The following is a 17,929-nucleotide window of genomic DNA, read 5'->3' on the forward strand; positions in this document are numbered from 1 at the left end:
AATGGATTTAAGCCTATTAGCTATTTTGATTTGATAGCTTCATTCACACTATTTTTACATTGACACATTCGCTTTACTTATTACATTATTATTTCGTTTAATTGTTTACAAAACACTCTCAGTGACTATATCGACAGTAATGCACAAATAAAGACCCGCGGGTCGCGGGTAACATATGTCTAGTAAGTTATAAATGAGAAATTATGTCAATATGCAGAATGTTATTGGTTACTGTTAGGCTCTATAAAAAATACAATACAAAAAAAACAACAACAACAACAATCATTCAGCATCAACCACTTAGCTATTATAAGTAGCGCAAATTATAACAGGCTTACACTATGAAAAGCTTACACTACAATGGTGTATACTTCTTAAAGAATTTCAAAATGATTTCGCTGATATATCTCAAAATATTTTACTATGCAAGCATAGAATATAGCAAGCTAACAATATAAAAAAGCAAACACTGAAAAAAAAAGTACGCTACAAAAAAACGTACAGGCGTACACTATGACAAAGTACAAACTTTCCATCTTACTGTAATATCACGATATCAATAATACTACTAATAATAAAATGGTAGATAATAAAATCTTATTAATAATAATCTTAATACAGTCTCTTGAAAACTGGCCAATGGCAAGGAACTTCCAAGAAATATCTTTTTCTTCTATTTCGTTCACATTTGACATGTCGGAGAGTTCAGATCAGTATCCTATATCTGAGATGAACCGCGCAGTGGTTTCCAGATCAGGCATTCCTCCGTATAGTTTTTGTTCCAAAAAAGGGTTTAGGAGTCAGAGTCTTTTTCGGGCCTCTTGATATAGTATGAAGCTTTGAATGACATGGTCAGCATTCTCTGGTGATGTTCCACAAGGGCAGGTTTCGCTCGTCCCGACTTTAAGCTTCCGGTACATATGTTGTCTCATTCTGTTGTGTCCGGTTCTGAGTCGAAAAATTATGCGTTGGTCATGTCGAGATAGCTTATAATAGGCGTTCTTTTTCCTGTAATTGGGATGTGAGCTGGTCCCATTCTCGTTTATTCTACACTCTATTTTTTTTTCAATTTGTTATAGGCTATCTTATCCGAGTACGATAGCATGTAAATAATCAAAACACAACACATTTGATATTAGTTATTTGGTAAATACATGTATTATTTAGCTATTTTCCAAAGGACATAATCTGAAAAAAAAAGATTATTGTGTACAGAAAGAAATCAAGAAAATAGTTGCATTGTATCAGTCTACATAAAACAAAGTGACTCAGAAACATTGAACTAAATTGTAAATACAAATGAAATAAAAAGAGCAGATATTTTTTTATTATTTTGGTACAGCATAAAATCAATCAATCAAGTTTCGTTTGCAAACAATGCCAGCTAAGGTAAACATTACAACGTTAAATATCAGTACACTTGTTGCCAGATTAACACATCGTGATATAAATGTGTATTGCCAGTAGGCTTTGTCAAGATCTGGATGGTGGGTAACTGTCAAGTTCAAACACCCCGGAAACCTGACAGGCAAGAACGAATAAATTAGAATACAACATAAAGTAGGCTACGCGAGTTGTGTCTGGATTGTGTACACCAGCTGAAGCACAATGTTCATTAGATCCAAACTCGGAATGAAATACCTATAACTCTTTTATTTTTAATAACTTTCTCTTGGAAATAAAACTGATCTCAGATTACAGAAAAGGATTACAAGATGCTCTGGATAAAAAGCTTATTAATGTTTTCCTCGGTAAGTGGATGATTGAATAGGTCTGCATACAGGGGTTTGACTGGGTGTTATAATCGGCCAGGCATTTTTATTTCATCCGGCCCATAAATTGTATATTATATGCTGAACATCCGATTCTAGGTCTACATGTCCTCAAATTGATTATTTTAAGTTTGATAATGTATCGCTAGCTGTACACACGCACACAGTGAATAGGCCTATAAATACGTCACTCAGAGGGCGCCTTTTGTAAGAGAATACTATAAAAGATTTAACAATTTAATACGTGGCTTAGTGGCATCCTTGCCGCCCTTATCTTATACAATACAGACGTGATTTCAAAAAAAAAAAGGAAGATGATTACTGGTGTCCTACCGGCCCTTTTTATTACCGGCCCACAGGCATTTGCCCGAATGCCCATATAGCCAGTCTGCCCCAGTCTCCATAATAATAATAATGCATTCAATTCCTCACAATTTAAACAATATATATATATTTAGATAACGTGAGCTAAAAGTCAGAGGGGCAGGTTGTTACAACACTCTACGGACATAATTTGATGCGAGACTAAATTTGAGATGCTATCTAAAACATAAACAAATACTTCTCAACAAAGTTAAAAAATAACACACAATAATACCTTTTTGCATTACACTACTCACTACACTATTTGATATCTTTATCCATTAGTTTCACAGTGAAATAATTGTTTAACGTAAAACTATTTTATGTCCCTATGCATTAGTTCCATAGTGAAATAATTGTTCAATATGAAACTATTTCACACTGAAATAATTGTTTAACGTAAAACTATTAAAAGTCCCTATCCATTAGTTTCACAGTGAAATAATTGTTTAACATGACACTAATTCGTGTCCCTATGCATTAGGGAAGTTTGGGCTAGGATCTAGCCTAACAATTTTCAATTCTAAAGGAACATCCGAAACATGTCAAATTAAACTAACAAACACTTCATAACACAATCGCAATGCCTAATGTTGATCTGTTAGTTCCAATTATTGGGCTAATATAAGGTTCTACATTGCCTATAGTTCTATATGAGTTATGAACAGGGCCGTCACGAGGGTTGTGGCCGCCTGCGTGCGAAATTAAAAATGCCGCCCCCCCCCCCTTTTTTTTTCAGATAAAATTCCATTAAGACTGAGCTGGACACTGTTTCAAAAAGACCTTTGATTTAAATCTCAAAAAGACCTTTGATTTAAATCCATTTTTTTGCAGACCATTCCATTGTTTCCTTTCATATTCGTATCGTTGTTGTATCCCTCGAATACAACTATGAACCATGTACTATCAACAAGTTCAGATTTACCTACCTTCAGAAATCTGACATTTTGGTTCTATGTGATAAAACATTAAAAACTAATCTCGTTCTGACTACTCGCTTATGCTTCTGTATTTGCAACGATTGTAATTGATGAGCTGCAACATGTAGGCCTATAGTACAATGAAAATGATCATGATCTATTTATGCAACATATCGATAACTTGGACAGCTCAAAAAATTATATGGTATCGAAGTGGACATGTTAACTTGTTATTGTAAGTTAAAGCAAAATTATCACGATTGTCTTTTAAAGAGATGTGCATTGTATCCACAATCATCTGACATACATGGATTCAGAGTTGCCTAGAAAAGTATTCAACCAATGAAGCAACTCAGAGCTGAATATTTTTCTTGAGTTTAATACAAAGTAAATAATTAGAATTGAAGGTACGGCACGTTTCGCTTAAGTCGACAAGGGTTCTAAACATTTTTTTAGCCGCCCCCCCCCACCACCTGTTGTTGGTCGGTTGTTGGCTTGTAGCTCCAAATAGCTAGTACAAATGAGCCGATATAGGCGTTATATATATTTTTTAAAAATAAATTAACTTTAAATAACTTGAACAACGTCTTTGAGAACAAAAAAAAAACTCAATATAATTGTTATGTTGTTATAATTGTAATTGTTATGATTCATGATTTAACTTGAGATGAAATATAGATCTAATAGTAATGAAATGAACTGATATTTAAACAAAATCTAGCTCACAACAAAATTAAGTCTTAAGATCGTCTCACGTTTGCACCAGGTTCGCTAATTTCATCATTGTCATTGCGTAACCACCAATCAATCGCTAAACCTCTTCTCACTGCCTCTTAGGAAACACACACTCCATATCACCTCTTTTTGCCAGGACGTTGCGCCCTCGCCTCTCCACATGAGAGGAACTAGCGCCCCAGCCCACAGTGAAAATGTTTATAAAATTGACTTTGTAATTACCGGTAATAGATCTACTTACAGTGCGGGCTATTCGACTCAAAACAAATATTACAAACAACCACCCGCGAATATTCAAGGCCAGAAATAAATTGGAAGCTATGGAAAAACCCGTGGGAATCCCTCGTACGCTGTTCTATTTTTTTGTTCTAGTTTCCAAAATAGTTTCTTATGTACGAATGCGGTTTATATTTTCAAAGGATAATTGAATAATAAGAATTTATATAAAATATTTAAGTAATTTTTTTTTATTTAAATACATTTTTTAAAGTAACCTTGGAATAATGATTTGGCCGCCCCCTAAAGTCGGCCGCCTGCGTGCAATGCACACATTGCACAATAGGTAGCGGCGGCACTGGTTATGAAGTGTCCAGTAGTTTTCAAATGTAGCAGCTCTCCATAAAATTTGTTATTAAAAGCAGTATTATGTGGCCAAAAAAGGGGAGAGAGGTTTAAAAGAGTCTATTAATGAATAATGAGTATTTGACCAAGAAATAGGGCAATTACACTATTCATCATCAACATCATCTGTCCCTTGACTTTCCTCATAGAGGTGCTGTGACAATTCGCGTAACCAAATACTTCCATTTTTCCCGATCAGCAGTTGTTCTTAGCAGGATATCAAAAGAAAGGCCGGTCCATTCTTTAACCTTGTCCAGACACTACTGACTAACAATTAACTAGATCCCATTCCTATATTGATTAAAAAAAGCTACAAAAGTACGATAAATTATCTAAAAAAATATCTACTTACAAGTGAATATATGATTTGGATTACCTTATTCAGGAGGAACGGTGGCTGTTCCGGGTTCGAATCCCAGAGAAGACAGGGATTTTTTATTTCGGAATCTTTGGGCGCCTCTGAGTCCACCCAGCTCTAACATTAATTGGGGAAAAGTAAAAGCGGTTAGTCGTTGTGCTGGCCACATGACAACCTCGTAAACAGTAAGTAAAAAAATGATGACCTTTACATCATGTGCCCCTATACATTACAAGATCTGACAGGGGAACTTTACTATTTTTTTTTACTTACCCCCTTCAACCCGACCCCAGGTGTATAAGCACGTACAAATACCGCACTCCCCTTTCCCATTCTTTTATCTCGTTCTCTGCCACTTGGTGCCCCCCTTGCTTGAGTATACCATTACAGAAAGCTGCATACATTAAATATTAGTGACCAATGGTTTACCATTAAGCTTTAACTGAATGATTTTTTTTTTCTATTTACCAGATTTCCTTCGTCACACCGGCAAGTGAATTTACAGTGACATTCGAGTGTCCACCTGGTAACAATTTTATAATGCTTACTTAATTACTTAATCCGTTTGACTCCCAGTGGATCATAGGGCCGCAACAGTACTTCGCCATCGGACTCCGCTCTGGGCAATTTTCCTCAGTTGGAGCCATATCCATCCTGCCATCTTTGCATCATGGTCTTCTGATCTTCTTCATGTTTGCTTTGGTCTCCCAGCGTTTCTCTTCCCCTGTGGGTTCCAGCCACTTCCAGCTTAGAGTATGTATTGCAATGTTATTCACATTGTGTACTCAATCCAAACCCATTTGTTTGATTTAATGTTCTATTTGTGCTTGCTAAATTGTTTTCCATAGGCTGTAGTTTGAAATTTAATTTGGTTAGGCCATCTGACACAAGTTATATGCCGCAAACATTTGTTAGTGAATGCCCGAGATTGTGTGTATTGTTAGTCTCCACGCCATACAGAAGAACTGCTGTCACACTTATATAAAGGATTTAAATTTTATTTTAGAGAGTGCTTTTGACCGCCAGATCCGCCGTAGGCTGTTAAAAGCAAAGAAAAGATTTTAAATATCTGTTTCCTCTTTTTTTTATGAAGCATCCAAAGTTATCTAAGTGTTTTACAGGTTTTCTCCTTGGAGCTGTGCTGATAATTCCTGGGTATTATTTCTTCTCAGCACCTCAGTTTTATTGTTGTTGATTTTTAAACCAGTCTTCTCCCCTTCTATAGCGAGTTTGTTTAATTTTGTCAAAGCTTGTTGTAGTTTATGTCACAGGAGGCAAATATTTTTTGAGAAACTTAGTCCGTCGTAAGCTTGTGTTGCCAACTGTTGTCCTTCTCATTATTCTATCACCAACAGGAAGATTGTTGGGGAAAGCATGCAGCCTTGTCTTCATTTGAAAGGAGTTCGACAGCTTTTCGTCGTAGATTATTAGTGAATTTGAGTCTTCATATGCATGTTGGATAATACGGATGAGTTTATCTCGTTTACCATAATGCCTCATCAGTTTCTATTTGACTTCTATGTCCATAGTGTCAATGCTTTTTCAAAATCCACGTAGCTTAAATAGAGGCAGGACCTCCATTGTTCTATTAAAATGTGAAGTGAAGCTCTGTGATCTGTACTTGAATTATCCTGTCTAAAGCCTGCCTTTTCTTTAAATAGTTTTTTTTTGTGAAGTGTTTCTTTTAAGATATCTAGAATAACGCAAGTCAGGGCTTTGTTGGGTCTCTCCTTCTGTGGCAGTTTCACTAAATAGCCCAATTTCCAGTCTGTTGGGATTATCTCTTGCTCCCAGATTTTTGGAAGGAGAGGATGCAAAATGTATGTTGCTGTTTCAGGATCACCCTTCAATGCTTCTGGAAGGATTCCATCTGGTCTTGCAACTTAACCTTTTTTTTTCCAGTTTTGGATGGTTGCGACCTTCTTGCACAAACCGAGCAAGAGCTTTAACTGGCTGTCGTTGAATTTGCTGAGGCTTCTGCCTCATTTGGTCTACCTCATAAAAACTGTAGTCATGTCCCAAAATTTCCCCCAACACGGAACCTCCTAATCTCCACAAAGAAATGTGAATGGCCAGCTGCTTAACGTTGTCAACAACTTCGCATACCTGGACGCACAATGTCTAATGAAGTTTCACTGTCTAGAGAAATAGACAAAGTAACATTATACCCTACGATGATATCAGCAGAAGGTGTGTTGAGAACTAGATCTACGGTGATATCAGCAGAAGGTGTGTTGAGAACTAGATCTACGGTGATATCAGCAGAAGGTGTGTTGAGAACTAGATCTACGGTGATATCAGCAGAAGGTGTGTTGAGAACTAGATCTACAGTGATATCAGCAGAAGGTGTGTTGAGAACTAGATCTATGAGGATATCAGCAGAAGGTGTGTTGATAACTAGATCTACGGTGTTATCAGTAGAAGGTGTGTTGATAACTAGATCTACTGTGATATCAGGAGAAGATGTGTTCATAACTAGATCTACGGTGATATCAGTAGAAGGTGTTTTGAGAACTAGATCTACGGTGATATCAGCAGAAGGTGTGTTGAGAACTAGATCTACGGTGATATCAGTAGAAGGTGTGTTGATAATTAGATCTACGGGGATATCAGCAGAAGGTGTGTTGATATCTAGATCTACAGTGATATCAGCAGAAGGTGTTTTGAGAACTAGATCTACGGTGATATCAGTAGAAGGTGTGTTGATAATTAGATCTACGGGGATATCAGCAGAAGGTGTGTTGAGAACTAGATCTACAGTGATATCAGCAGAAGGTGTGTTGAGAACTAGATCTACGGTGATATCAGTAGAAGGTGTGTTGATAATTAGATCTACGGGGATATCAGCAGAAGGTGTGTTGATAACTAGATCTACAGTGATATCAGCAGAAGGTGTGTTGAGAACTAGATCTACGGTGATATCAGCAGAAGGTGTGTTGAGAACTAGATCTACTTCTTGGGTGTCTTCGAGGCTCGAGCATAACCTTATTTTTGTTATCAGTCAGAGTGCCGCAAACCTACAACCAGTGGCGTCACTAGGGGAGTGCGGGTCACATTGGGTGACACCTAAAAGGGATTTTAAGGGATTAGTCACTTTTGCAATATAAAAAAAATGTGTGTCAGTGGCTAGATATCCGAATATGATTATACACAATCGATATTTAGAACTATATTGCTTTTCTGCTTCAAATACCTTATATCAACAGCAAAACGTCAAACTGCACTGTCAGCTATGTACCAGCTGCAAAGAAATAGACACTGCTTTGATTTAAAAACGTTCGCATTAAAGCTATTAAAAGCACTGTTATATAAGGAGGCTAAAAGACAGTCAATGTTTATCAAATGACGACAGTCTTCAGGAATAAGGTGTTAGGTATTCCCAAAATATCTTGAGGCATATGAAATATAATCATTACTTTGAACTTTGAAAAATGGAAATTGGTTGACATGCTTTTAATAAAAAAAAAAAAACTAACTGGGAAGTCATCGGCACAAAGAAGAAACAAAAGTAGAGGAACGTCTTGAACAGGTTGCTTGATATCACATTGAACGTCTTGAACAGGTTGCTTGATATCACATTGAACGTCTTGAACAGGTTGCTTGATATCACATTGAACATCTTGAACAGGTTGCTTGATATCACATTGAACGTCTTGAACAGGTTGCTTGATATCACATTGAACGTCTTGAACAGGTTGCTTGATATCACATTGAACGTCTTGAACAGGTTGCTTGATATCACATTGAACGTCTTGAACAGGTTGCTTGATATCACATTGAACGTCTTGAACAGGTTGCTTGATATCACATTGAACATCTTGAACAGGTTGATTGATATCACATTGAACGTCTTGAACAGGTTGCTTGATATCACATTGAACATCTTGAACAGGTTGCTTGATATCACATTGAACGTCTTGAAAAGGTTGCTTGATATCACATTGAACATCTTGAACAGGTTGCTTGATATCACATTGAACGTCTTGAACAGGTTGCTTGATATCACATTGAACGTCTTGAACAGGTTGCTTTATATCACATTGAACATCTTGAACAGGTTGATTGATATCACATTGAACGTCTTGAACAGGTTGCTTGATATCACATTGAACATCTTGAACAGGTTGCTTGATATCACATTGAACGTCTTGAACAGGTTGCTTGATATCACATTGAACATCTTGAACAGGTTGCTTGATATCACATTGAACGTCTTGAACAGGTTGCTTGATATCACATTGAACGTCTTGAACAGGTTGCTTGATATCACATTGAACATCTTGAACAGGTTGCTTGATATCACATTGAACGTCTTGAACAGGTTGCTTGATATCACATTGAACATCTTGAACAGGTTGCTTGATATCACATTGAACGTCTTGAACAGGTTGCTTGATATCACATTAAACGTCTTGAACAGGTTGCTTGATATCACATTGAACATCTTGAACAGGTTGCTTGATATCACATTGAACATCTTGAACAGGTTGCTTGATATCACATTCAACGTCAAGCAGAGGCCTTTAAACATTTTTTTTTCTAAAATAAACATGACACGTCAGCACACAATGTTTTGAGAGGGTTCTTCCCAAATAACAAAACGTGATAGAAAAAGAAACAAGAAGAAAATGTTAGAAGAACAATCTTTTCAATAATCTATTCAATAATAAAAAAAAAGAGGTCAATACCTGAGTGCAAGTTTTTTTGCTGATTGTTTGTTTTAAAATGTTTTAAAATGTTTTACATGTTTCGGATGTTCCTTCAAAGTTGAAGATAATTACTTCCTAGTCCAAACCCCCCGCAGGACGATGGGGGATGGGAGCGGGCAGGGTTTGAACCCTGGACCATCGATAAATCTGAACGACAGTCCAGCGCGCAAACCGCACGACCAGGCAGCCATCAACTAAGACTAGCAGATATCAAGCATCTGCATATGATGATTTACCAAAGTTCAACATTTGAATAGAAATATCAAAACTGTAAAGATAGCTCTTTCAAGAAACTGTGCAGCACATTCACATGACATTGGGACTTCAAATGATCTCTACCTATATTTTTTACTCCGCCTTTTAATTGTTTCTTACCTTTGTGGCATCATGTGAAAAATGCTTTTTAAAATAGTTAATTAAGAACTATTTGAGATCAACAAGGGACAAACACGAGACTTTCATATCTCGCAATTCTGTCTATTAAAAACGAAAATGGAGAAGATTTTAACTTTGATGAAGTTATTAGAAACATTGTAAGTTTAAAAATCAGTAAAGTATATTTTTAATTTTAAGAGCGTCTTATTAGTTCTTCTACGCTTTAAAACTTTTATGAATATTTTGATTAGTTTTTTTCACTTTTAATGTATTTTTCAAAAGTTTGAATGATTTCATTAGTCGTTAAAAACAGGATAGTATAATGTAGAACAGTTTCCGTTAGAAGCTTTTAAACGTCTAATTAAGAGCCCATGTTAATGTTAAGACTGTTTCTAATTTCTAATCATAAATTTTAATAAAAGTGGATACATTGTCATAAAAAAAGAACTTTTAAAGTAAAATGGACAATCATTTTATAGTTGTCTAACCATAAATGAATGCAGATAATTAGCTCAATGTAGGATACCATGTATAAAAAAGAACAGAGAAACAGAAAATATTTTTTGGGCGGGGGTGGTGACACTATAAGTTGATTGCACCGAGTGACACCCACCCTACTGACGCCACTGCATACAACATCATTAGACTTACTTACTTCATGTTTCAAGTTTGCTATTTCTGTAGCAATTGTGGTTTTACAGGGTGGGGTCGCTGGCCCCACCCCAAACCCTCCTCCTTTCTCACCCAGGCTCAGGACCGCAAATGGGGGAGTTTCATTAGACTATTCCTAAGTAATTTAGTTTTCAAAAATGACTTATATCTCCCGCGTATTTCATTCGTCAATCCTATTAACTCAAGTTTACGTATTGGTAATAGGAGTTCTAAAATATTGCAATATTATGAGTATGTCAGTACAAAAACTTGACTTCATCGGGTTTCCTGATGCGCGTTTTTTGAGAGCTTGTTTTTTTTTTTTTTTAAAACATTTCAGTACTACCGTAGATATACAATCTTAAATTGACTTTAGGACTTAGGTTGAACATTCCAAGTAGTAAATTTCTGATCGTACAAATATATTGGACTTAGTGACTAAGTTCGAGTGAAGTCCACATCGAAAACTCTGGCACATCAAAATGCAAACGACAAAGTACAATAAATATTTGATGTGCGACCATTATTATCTACATAATCTCTAATAAACAATAGTTAAAACTAATATTATAGAATCGATATCTAGATGAGTACTAATATTAATTCCAGGTTGGACACTAATTGGAACTCATTGCTTTAACTTCATCGGAACTAAGCTAGATTTTTACGATGCTCACGATACTTGTAAAAAGTAAGTGCCATATATATTAGATGGTTTGCGCTTGGACTTAGATTTAGAGCCAGATTATAAGCCCAATTAAGGCAATTTCAGTTTTCTAAGCTGTGACCTAAAAATAGGATAGGTCATAAGACCAGTGACCTGTACTGTACTAGCAAGTTAGTCCAGTGGTACTTTGTGGTCCCAATTATATTATCTAGGCTAATAACTATAGCCTCTAGATGTATAATACTACCGAGACAAACAAATAATAATTCTGAGATTTCAGTTACAACAACAAAAAAGGAGTTTATTTACAAACAAAAGGAAAAGATCATGAAAAATATAAATTGCAATAAAGGCTCACCAAAAGAAAATGACATAATGAAACTAAGCAAAGTAGCAAGACAGTTTCAGGTCAATATAATGAAAGGACCACCATCATAGAGGCACAATAATGTCTTATGCCGAAAAACCAAAAAGATGGTTTATAATAATACCATACATGCATTAACAATGAAATGACGTCATTCATGAGACATTTTATGTCAAAAACCAAAGCGAGGGTTTACATTAGTTTACAATAATATCATACATACATTAACTATGAAATGACGTCATTCTTGAGACACACTACTGTCTCGTATCTAAACAAAATATGTCTTTCAAAAAAAAAAAAACATACAGAAGAGGATAAGAGACTAAGTAGACCTATACCATTTACATAAATCAATTTAGTACTAACAAATTGATAAAATCTACTTAGCTCATTATCGAAATACTCTTCCCACAACAGCGGCACACTCCTCTTGAGTAACACAACAGTAGTACAACACAAGAATGAGTTAAACAGTATATAGATTTAATTCAAAATACACTGGTCAGTTGAAAGGCTCAAGAGAGAGTGGCGATCGTAAACAATTGACAGGGACTTAAATCAAGTCATAAAGGGGGCTAACTCTAATAAAAAAAATAAAGGTAGCCACCCTTATTGTCCCTCTTGTCACACCTCCCCCCTTAAAAATGCTCTTGTGGGGAAATTATATGATGCACAAGGCATTCAAATTGTTTACAAAGAATACAGTTTTTTTCAAAACCCAAAAATTACATCAGCTCAATATTATCGTCCTTTGTCTATACAACACTTCTAATCCAAAGGAGAGGAAAAAGTCTGAGTAACATTATTTACAATACAAAAGTATCAGTAGACTGATTGTCTTCTACTGTATAATGTTATCTACACTCTTGACAGAGCGTCAGCAACTACATTCTCTTTCCCTTTTACATGTACAATATTTAGATCAAACGGTTGGAGAGTCAAACTCCATCTCAGGATCCGTTGATTCTTCCCCCTCATTTGGTTAATGAAAGTTAGGGGGTTATGATCTGTGTATACTGTTACAGGATACAGATTACTATTTACATAGTAGCTGAAATGAAGAACTGTTAAAACAAGACCCAGTGCTTCCTTTTCTACCACGCTATAGTGCATCTGATGCGACTTAAATTTTTGGGAAAAGAATGATATTGGGTGTTCATTGCCAGTTTCATCGGTTTGGGTCAAGACCGCACCCACCCCAGAGTCACATGCATCAACATGCAAAATGAGAGGTTTAGAATGGTCAATTGCTTTTAAAACTGGGGCTGTACTGAGAACACATTTCAGCTCTTCAAAAGCTCTTTGAGCAGAAGTGTTCCACTGAAATTTCCTTTTCCCTTTTAGGAGGTCAGTTAATGGGACAGCTATTACTGAATAATTACAACAAAGCTTACGATAGTATCCTGTCATACCTAAAAACCTTCTGACTTCCTTTAAAGATTTAGGTACAGGGTACTCTTGAATGGCTTCCACTTTAGCCTGAATAGGTTTAACTTTCCCGTTACCCACAATGTAGCCTAAATATTGTATTTCTGCTCTACAGAAATCACATTTGTTAAGGTTAATAGTAAGATTAGAGTTCTTCAGCTTTTGAAATAAAGTCCTTAGACAAGCCAGATGAGCATCAAAGTCATCATGGTATATGACTAAATCATCAAGATAGGCTGAACAGTTTGGGATGTCGGCAATAACTTTGTTCATCAACCTCTGGAAAGTAGCTGGAGCGTTTTTCATACCAAAAGGCATAACTTTGTACTGATATAGGCCATCTGAAGTGCAAAAGGCAGAAACTTGTTTCGCCTCCTCCGATAAAGGAACTTGCCAATACCCAGACAAGAGATCGACTTTTGTTACATAGGTGGCCTGTCCAACTCGATCAATTAAGTCATCAATGCGGGGAATAGGAAATGCATCTGCTTTGGTCACTAGATTCACCTTTCTATAGTCAGTACAGAATCTATATGTACCATCAGGTTTAGGTACCAACACGCATGGTGAGCTCCATGGGCTTTCACTTCTTTCTATAATGTTATTTTCCAGCATATAGTTTATCTCAGAAGCTAGGAATTGAGATTGGGCGAGAGGAAGTCTGTAAGGGTGTTGCTTCACAGGAGTTGCATCCCCTACATTAACTTCATGTATCACTAAGTTTGTCTGCTTTGGCACATCAGAAAACAGCTGCGGGTACGCTTCGATTAAATCACTGATTGCTTCCCTTTCTCGTTGACTAAGATGTTCTAATTTTTCTGACAACTTACACAGGGCTTCAGAATTTTTTATCTTAACTGTAGGGATTTCTTTGTCGAGAACGGTATCCACGTATACCTGGTTCTCTTTTCCCATGGGGACTGAACTCTTTACAATAGCTAGTGCAGTTGCCTGATCTGAGGATCTTTCGTGAAATTTCTTTAACCTGTTTATGTGACAACGAATTTTTCCTTTTCTCTTTCCAGGGACATGTATGGTGTAGTTGACATCACTTTCCTTGCCCACTACCTCGTATGGCCCATCATACCTTTTCTGAAGGGCATCACCTTCCGTTGCCGTTTCCACTAATACTTTGTCACCTATTTTAAACTGTCTTTGTTTGGACTTCTTGTCATAGATAGATTTGGATTTATTTTGGCTTTCTCTAAGATTGCTATAAGCAAAGTCATTAATTCTAAAAAGTTTGTCCCTTAGATTTCTAACATATACCCTCAAGTCTTTCGTTTCCTCTTGAGTTGGTATCCAGTTTTCTTTAATTATATTCAATGGACTTCGTACTGTGTGCCCAAACACAAGTTCAAATGGACTGAACCCTGTCGATTCTTGCTGGGCATCGCGTAGAGCAAACAGTAAGAAGTTAATGTTTTCATCCCAAGTGTTTGTCTCGGTCTCAGCGTACGTTCTCACCATGTTTTTCAGTGTTTGGTGAAAGCGTTCGATGGCACCCTGGCTTTCGGGATGATATGCCGTTGAAACCGAGTGTTCAATTCCCATCTGACGAAGTGCCTGTTGGAAGATGTCTGACATAAAATTGCTGCCTTGATCGGTCTGTATAACCTTTGGCAACCCGAACGTTGTGATAAATTTTGACAATGCTGTCACAATGGTTGTTGCCTTGATGTTTCTCAAAGGTACTGCCTCTGGATAGCGCGTAGTCTTGCACATTATGGTAAGAAGGTACTGGTTCCCTCGTTTTGACCTTGGCAATGGACCAACACAGTCCATAAGGATGTGTGAAAATGGTTCTTTTGGTGTTATATTCTCTTGAAGAGGCGCTTTTGGAGGCGATTGATTAGGCTTTCCCGTGATTTGGCAGGCATGACATGATCTGCAGTACTCAGCTATTTCTCTGTTAATGCCTGGCCAGTAGAAATGTTTGTATATGCGTCGCCGTGTTTTGTCAATCCCTAAGTGTCCGGACATAGGGATGTCATGACCAAGCCTTAATATTTCAGACCGGAACACATTAGGTATTACAATTTTAAGGGTCTGTTCGTCAGTGCTGCCATTAAGTGATGATTTTTCTGTCCACTTTCTAACAAGAATGTCATTATGCATGGCATATTGTTGGCCTATTTTTGTATCGCCACCTTGTAGCTTGTGGATGATGTTGGCTATTTCCATGTCATTCATCTGGCTATCACGAAGGTCAGCTATTGATGGTATGCCGTTTTGAAATGGATTACAGAAAAAGTCAACTGAAAGTTTGTGTTTCTCATCTATCTGGTCAGTATCTTTCTTATCATTTCTTTGTTCTTGGATTAGTTTTTGTTGCCTGGTTTCTACTTGTTGTATCGTTTCTTGTACTACATTTGTATTTTCATGACATCGGTTTAGTTGTTCCATATCTTCTACTTGTCTTGGCCACCAGCTATAAGTTTCTTTCCATTTGGTAATTTGAGACTCTGTTGGAAAACCAATGTTAGGAACATTTCCTATCAGCAGTTCAAATGGTCCTTCATCCACCACTATTACTTCCACCATTTCACCATTTAGGTCACATGGGGGCTCGTGAACAGGGTGAAATAGTTTGTTTGTTTTCGTAAAGACCAGTGCGTCTACCCTTGAACCCTACTGAGATATTACAAGGACAGTATAGTTTTTTTCATTGTAGTAATTTTTGATTGTATACTGTAAAATTCTGAATTGTGATTTCATTATTTTTTGTTTTCTACTGTACTAGTATTATTTTCAGGTTTCTAAATCCTAAAAATGTCTGTAAAACAAAGTGAACTTCTGGACTTGTACGAGACAGGAAAGAAATTAGGTTACCAGAAAGAAGAACTTGAAGAATGGGTTGCCAGAGCTATCCGGCAAAATGAAGAAAAGGAATCCCGGACGAGCCCCCATGTGACCTAAAAATAGGATAGGTCATAAGACCAGTGACCTGTACTGTACTAGCAAGTTAGTCCAGTGGTACTTTGTGGTCCCAATTATATTATCTAGGCTAATAACTATAGCCTCTAGATGTATAATACTACCGAGACAAACAAATAATAATTCTGAGATTTCAGTTACAACAACAAAAAAGGAGTTTATTTACAAACAAAAGGAAAAGATCATGAAAAATATAAATTGCAATAAAGGCTCACCAAAAGAAAATGACATAATGAAACTAAGCAAAGTAGCAAGACAGTTTCAGGTCAATATAATGAAAGGACCACCATCATAGAGGCACAATAATGTCTTATGCCGAAAAACCAAAAAGATGGTTTATAATAATACCATACATGCATTAACAATGAAATGACGTCATTCATGAGACATTTTATGTCAAAAACCAAAGCGAGGGTTTACATTAGTTTACAATAATATCATACATACATTAACTATGAAATGACGTCATTCTTGAGACACACTACTGTCTCGTATCTAAACAAAATATGTCTTTCAAAAAAAAAAAACATACAGAAGAGGATAAGAGACTAAGTAGACCTATACCATTTACATAAATCAATTTAGTACTAACAAATTGATAAAATCTACTTAGCTCATTATCGAAATACTCTTCCCACAACAGCGGCACACTCCTCTTGAGTAACACAACAATAGTACAACACAAGAATGAGTTAAACAGTATATAGATTTAATTCAAAATACACTGGTCAGTTGAAAGGCTCAAGAGAGAGTGGCGATCGTAAACAATTGACAGGGACTTAAATCAAGTCATAAAGGGGGCTAACTCTAATAAAAAAAATAAAGGTAGCCACCCTTATTGTCCCTCTTGTCACTTAGAAATGATCACATGTAGATCCATAAATGCCGACGCTAAAAGTTAAAATTACCGGAGTTGTCTGGATATTATAAACTTCATTTCATAACTATTTGTATATTTCCGTAAACATCTCAAATGTAGTTTCGCATTTTTGATAGCGCATCAAATTATACCGACATAGTGTTGGTGACAACTTGCCCCTGTGACATTTCGCCCCATCTGATCTTCCCATATGCTAGTTTTTCAAATTATTAATTTTCGGGACCATTTTACTTAAAAGAGACATACAGCTATCTATATTAGAGATCTAGATCTAGACTAAAATATAATAAATGTTCAGGTCTTGAGATCTGATAAATCATAATCTAGATCTAGATATCTAGATTAATGAAATTAACATTTAATTTTTAGGTCAGTCAAGGTATGTCTCCTGGACTCAACCTTGAACTCTGCTAAAAATGTTCAAGTTCATGTGGACATAAAATAATGAAAACATGATAAGAAAAAAAAAAAACTCAGGATTTAGAATATTATTTTAGATCTAGATATATATCTAGATAGATCTATGCAGTAGGACTAATATCAGTGCAATGTGGAAAAATAGGCCTATTACTATTGTACTAATTAAGCCCTCAAATTCAAATCTATCTAGATCTATAGACTCTAGAACCTAGTTATAGTTAAATGATCATGACACATGTCTATACAAGTTACAAGTCTATAGAGACTAGAGTCCAGATCTAAAAAAGATTGTAATAGGGGGTACTGAGCATGCTATATGCATATATAACAGCTATTTAAATGCATTGCATTGAAAAAGTGAAAAGATGAAAACTTCCTAAACAGATGTAGATCTAGATCTAGTTGGGATTTTAATATTTAATTAATTTTTGTCAAAAGAATTTATAGAGGCAGGTGAAGAGTCAATCTCTACTAATGACCACTGCTCTGTTTGACTCTTGAATTAACACCTAACCAGGTGCTAAGGAAGGATCCAGAAAGTTCTAAGAGGAGGGAAGATTTTTTTCTAAAGAGTGAAGACATTTTCCATACATTTAATTTTGGTTGGTAATGATACACAGATTATTTTGTGCTGTACAAACTAAGCCATGCTGTATATTCACTTATTTACTACTAGCTGGACATTACCCACAGCCTGCGGGCTTTAGTTTGGGTATTTGAAAT

At 36.3% G+C, this 17,929-nt stretch overlaps 1 protein-coding gene across 3 annotated transcripts in view; it reads left to right on the forward strand.

Moving 5' to 3' along the window:
• The first annotated feature begins 1,481 nt into the window (after positions 1-1,481).
• Positions 1,482-17,929, forward strand: part of LOC106069146 (uncharacterized) — a 122,999-nt gene continuing 106,551 nt past the window's right edge. For all 3 annotated transcript variants that reach the window (XM_056019355.1, XM_056019356.1, XM_056019357.1), the window contains exons 1-3: positions 1,482-1,751; positions 5,241-5,295; positions 11,114-11,195. In XM_056019355.1, coding sequence (XP_055875330.1) covers positions 1,716-1,751; positions 5,241-5,295; positions 11,114-11,195 — 173 coding nt within the window. In that variant the 5' untranslated portion in view covers positions 1,482-1,715. The remainder of the gene's footprint in view (positions 1,752-5,240; positions 5,296-11,113; positions 11,196-17,929) is intronic.

The sequence above is a fragment of the Biomphalaria glabrata genome, chromosome 2 (assembly GCF_947242115.1).
Source record: "Biomphalaria glabrata chromosome 2, xgBioGlab47.1, whole genome shotgun sequence".
Lineage (NCBI taxonomy): Eukaryota > Metazoa > Mollusca > Gastropoda > Planorbidae > Biomphalaria > Biomphalaria glabrata.